This window comes from Lethenteron reissneri, chromosome 70 (assembly GCF_015708825.2).
Source record: "Lethenteron reissneri isolate LAM-NWPU_2019-01 chromosome 70, ASM1570882v1, whole genome shotgun sequence".
Classification (NCBI taxonomy): domain Eukaryota; kingdom Metazoa; phylum Chordata; class Hyperoartia; order Petromyzontiformes; family Petromyzontidae; genus Lethenteron; species Lethenteron reissneri.
Genome location: NC_083848.1, coordinates 2,474,727 through 2,479,856, shown reverse-complemented (window position 1 = coordinate 2,479,856; position 5,130 = coordinate 2,474,727). Strand labels below are relative to the sequence as shown.

General features: G+C 59.2%; 1 protein-coding gene across 1 annotated transcript; it reads left to right on the top strand.

Moving 5' to 3' along the window:
- Positions 1–1,342: 1,342 nt before the first annotated feature.
- LOC133361002 (26S proteasome non-ATPase regulatory subunit 10-like) lies at positions 1,343–5,130 on the top strand (the record flags this gene model as incomplete). The annotated part of the gene is made up of 2 exons (XM_061579885.1): positions 1,343–1,473; positions 3,068–5,130. Coding segments are annotated over 2 exons (297 nt in total), but the record flags the coding sequence as incomplete, so codon positions are not given.

Genomic DNA, 5,130 nt, shown 5'->3' with positions numbered 1-5,130 from the left:
TCACTACTCACTCGCTCACCTACTCCACTCGCTCACCTACACTCGCTCACCCACTCGCCTACCCACTCGCTCACCCGCTCGCTCACCTACTCACTCGCTCACCTACTCACTCGCTCACTCACCCACTCGCTCACCCGCTCACTCACCTACTCGCTCACTCACCTACTCACTCGCTCACCTACTCACCTACTCACTCGCTCACCTACTCACTCGCTCACCTACTCACTCGCTCACCCGCTCACTCACCCGCTCGCTCACCCGCTCGCTCACTCACTCGCTTACCCACTCGCTCACCTACTCACTCGCTCACCCACTCATTCGCTCACCCACTCACTCGCTCACCCACTCACTCGCTCACCTACTCACTCGCTCACCTACTCACTCGCTCACTCACTCACTCGCTCATCTACTCACTCGCTCACCCACTCACTCGCCTCACCTACTCACTCGCTCACCCACTCGCTCGCTCACCTACTCGCTCGCTCACCTACTCGCCCGCTCACTCATCTACTCACTCGCTCACCTACTCGCTCGCTCACCTACTAGCTCGCTCACTCACCTACTCGCTCGCTCACCCACTCGCTCACCTACTCGCTCACTCACCTACTCACTCGCTCATCTACTCACTCGCTCACCCACTCACTCGCTCACCTACTCACTCGCTCACCTACTCACTCGCTCACCTACTCACTCACTCGCTCACTCGCTCACCCGCTCACTCACCCACTCACTCACTCGCTTACCCACTCACTCACTCACTCGCTCATCCACTCACTCGCTCACTCGCTCACCTACTCACTCGCTCACTCACCTACTTGCTCGCTCACTCACCTACTCACTCGCTCACCTACTCACTCGCTCACCTACTCGCTCGCTCACTCACCTACTCACTCGCTCACCTACTCGCTCGCTCACCTACTCGCTCGCTCACTCACCTACTCACTCGCTCACCTACTCGCTCGCTCACCTACTCGCTCGCTCACCTACTCGCTCGCTCACTCACCTACTCACTCGCTCACCTACTCACTCGCTCACCTACTCGCTCGCTCACCTACTCGCTCGCTCACTCACCTACTCACTCGCTCACCTACTCGCTCGCTCACCTACTCGCTCGCTCACTCACCTACTCACTCGCTCACCCACTCACTCGCTCACCTACTCACTCGCTCACCCACTCACTCGCTCACTCGCTCACCTACTCACTCGCTCACCTACTCACTCGCTCACCTACTCGCTCGCTCACCTACTCGCTCGCTCACTCACCTACTCACTCGCTCACCCACTCGCTCACCCACTCGCTCACTCACCTACTCACTCGCTCACTCACCCACTCACTCGCTGAACCTGCAGCGACGGGCTGCGCTCCACTCCGCTGCACCGTGCAGCAGCTCAGGGTCACAGCTGCTGCGTGCAGCTCCTGCTGCAGCACGGAGCCTCCAGCAACCTGCAGGACGCGCAGGGCAACACGCCACTGTGCGTGACGCCGCCCGCCCGCTCGCTCGCCCGCCCGCTCGCCCGCCCGCTCGCTCGCCCGCTGACTCGCTCGACCACTCGCTCACCAACTCGCTCGACCACTCGCTCGCCCGCTCGCTCACCAACTCGCTCGACCACTCGCTCACCTGCTCGCTCACCTACTCGCTCGCTCACTCGCTCACCCACTCGCTCACCCACTCGCTCACCCACTCGCTCACTCACTCGCTCACCCACTCGCTCACCCACTCGCTCACCCACTCGCTCACCCACTCGCTCACTCACTCACCCACTCGCTCACCTACTCGCTCGCTCAACCTGCAGGACGGGCAGGGCAACATGCCGCTGTGCGTGACGCTGCTCACTCGCCCGCTCGTTCACTCGTTCGCTCACTCGCTCGCCCACTCGTTCACTCGCTCGCTCGCTCACCTACTCGCTCGCTCAACCTGCAGGACGGGCAGGGCAACACGCCCCTGTGCGTGACGCTGCTCACCTACTCGACTCGCTCGCCCACTCGCTCACCTACTCGCTCGCCTACTCGCTCGCCTACTCGCTCGCCTACTCGCTCGCCTACTCGCTCGCCTACTCGCTCGCCTACTCGCTCGCCTACTCGCTCGCCTACTCGCTCGCTACTCGCTCGCCTACTCGCTCGCCTACTCGCTCGCCTACTCGCTCGCCTACTCGCTCGCCTACTCGCTCGCCTACTCGCTCGCCTACTCGCTCGCCTACTCGCTCGCCTACTCGCTCGCCTACTCGCTCGCCTACTCGCTCGCCTACTCGCTCGCCTACTCGCTCGCCTACTCGCTCGCCTACTCGCTCGCCTACTCGCTCGCCTACTCGCTCGCCCACTCGCTCGCCCACTCGCTCGCCCACTCGCTCGCCCACTCGCTCGCCCACTCGCTCGCCCACTCGCTCGCCCACTCGCTTGCTCACTCGCCCGCCCGCTTGCTCACCCGCTTGCTCACTTGCTCACCCGCTCGCTCGCTCACCCACTTGCTCACCCGCTCGCTCACCCACTCGCTCACCCACTCGCTCACCCACTCGCTCACCCACTCGCTCACCCACTCACTCACCCGCCTACTCATTTGTCTCCGTCTCTCTGTGTCAATGTCTCTCTCTCTGTGTCAACGTCTCTGTGTCTCTCTGTGTGTCAATGTCTCTCTGTGTCTCTCTGTGTGTCAATGTCTCTCTGTGTCTCTCTGTGTGTCTCTCGCTCTCTGTGTCTCTCTGTGTGTCAATGTCTCTCTGTGTCTCTCTGTGTGTCAATGTCTCTCTGTGTCTCTCTGTGTGTCTCTCTCTCTCTGTGTCTCTCTGTGTGTCAATGTCTCTCTCTGTGTCAATGTCTCTCTCTGTGTGTCAACGTCTCTCTCTGTGTGTCAACGTCTCTGTGTCTCTCTGTGTGTCAATGTCTCTCTGTGTGTCAATGTCTCTCTGTGTCAATGTCTCTCTCTGTGTCTCTCTCTGTCAATGTCTCTGTCTCCGCCTCTCTCTCTGAGTCTCTCTGTGTCTCTCTCTGTGTCTCTCTCTCTGTCTCTGCCTCTCTCTCTGTGTCTCTGTGTCTCTCTCTGTCTCTCTCTGTCTCCGCCTCTCCCCGCAGCCACCTGGCGTGCGAGGAGGAGCGCACCGACGTGGCCCAGCTGCTGCTGGTGCACGGCGCCAGCGTCGACATCGCAAACCGCGAGGGCCTCACGCCGCTGCAGCTGGCGCCAAGGGGCCTCGCCACGCTGCTCCGCAGGGCGCTGTGCCCCCCCACACAAAGCTAAAGCCCCCCCCCGCCCCCCAGCGACAAGCCGATGGACAATTCCACGTTGCCGTGGCGAGGGCCGGTCCTGGGCTGAAGATTTGTTATATTTTACGAAGGAAACGCCGTGTCCCCCCGTGTCTCCCCGTGTCCCTCCATGTCCCCCCGTGTCTCACCGTGTCTCCCCGTGTCTCCCCGTGTCTCACCGTGTCCCCCCCGTGTCCCCCCCCGTGTACCCCCGTGTCTCACCGTGTCCCCCCGTGTCCCCCCGTGTCCCTCCATGTCCCCCCGTGTCTCCCCGTGTCTCCCCCGTGTCCCCCCGTGTCTCCCCCGTGTCCCCACGTGACCCCACGTGTCCCGCAAGGATGCGGCTGCTCTCCGTAGCTTCTTGTCCAGACGCGACGTGAACATCGGACACGTGATCGCCGGCTCATCATCACCATCGTCATCACCACCATCATCACCATCATCATCGTCATCACCACCATCATCACCACCATCAACACCACCACTATCATCATCATCACCATCACCACCATCATCATCACCACCATCTTCATCACCACCATCATCATCTTCATCATCACCACCATCATCACCACGATCGTCATCACCACCATCGTCATCATCGTCATCACCATCATCATCACCACCATCATCATCACCATCATCACCACCATCATCACCACCATCATCACCACCATCGTCATCATCGTCATCACCACCATCATCACCACCATCATCATCACCACCATCATCACCACCATCATCCTCACCATCTTCATCATCAACACCATCACCACCATCATCATCACCATCTTCATCATCATCACCACCATCTTCATCATCACCATCGTCACCACCATCATCATCACCATCGTCATCATCACCACCATCATCTTCACCATCAACATCTTCACCACCACCATCATCCTCATCATCATCTTCATCACCACCACCATCTTCACCATCACCGTCATCATCACCACCGTCATCATCTTCACCACCACCACCATCATCACCACCACCGTCATCACCACCACCGTCATCACCGTCGCATCTAAATGTATAAAATGTATAGCAGCGGCAGCCACATTGCTCTTAAACGCGCGACGTCGATTCTACATGGAGAGGGGGAAACTCCGGAGGCCCCGGAGAGAAATCCACACCCACACGGGGAGAGACACACGCAGACTCCAGACACACACAGCAGCAAGCATCGTCAGGGTCGGGATCGAACCCACGACCTACTGTAGACCAAGCGAGGTAGTCAACATCTCCTAGCCACCGTGATGATGAGAGAGACGCAAACTCCAAATATACAGCAGCAGGCATCGTCAGCGTCGGGATCGAACCCACGACCTCCTGTACACCAGGCGAGGTAGTTAACATCTCCTAGCCACCGTGATAGATATACAGCAGCAGGCATCATCAGAGTCGGGATCGAACCCACGACCTCCTGTACACCAGGCGAGGTAGTCAACATCTCCTAGCCACCGTGATGATGACAGATATACAGCAGCAGGCATCATCAGAGTCGGGATCGAACCCACGACCTCCTGTACACCAGGCGAGGTAGTCAACATCTCCTAGCCACCGTGATGATGACAGATATACAGCAGCAGGCATCATCAGAGTCGGGATCGAACCCACGACCTCCTGCGTACCAGGCGAGGTAGTCAACATCTAGCCACCGTGATGATGATGACAGAGAGAAGCAGACTCCAAATATACAGCAGCAGGCGTCAGCGTCGGGATCGAACCCACGACCTCCTGTACACCAGGCGAGGTAGTTAACATCTCCTAGCCACCGTGATGACAGATATACAGCAGCAGGCATCATCAGAGTCGGGATCGAACCCACGACCTCCTGTACACCAGGCGAGGTAGTCAACATCTCCTAGCCACCGTGATGATGA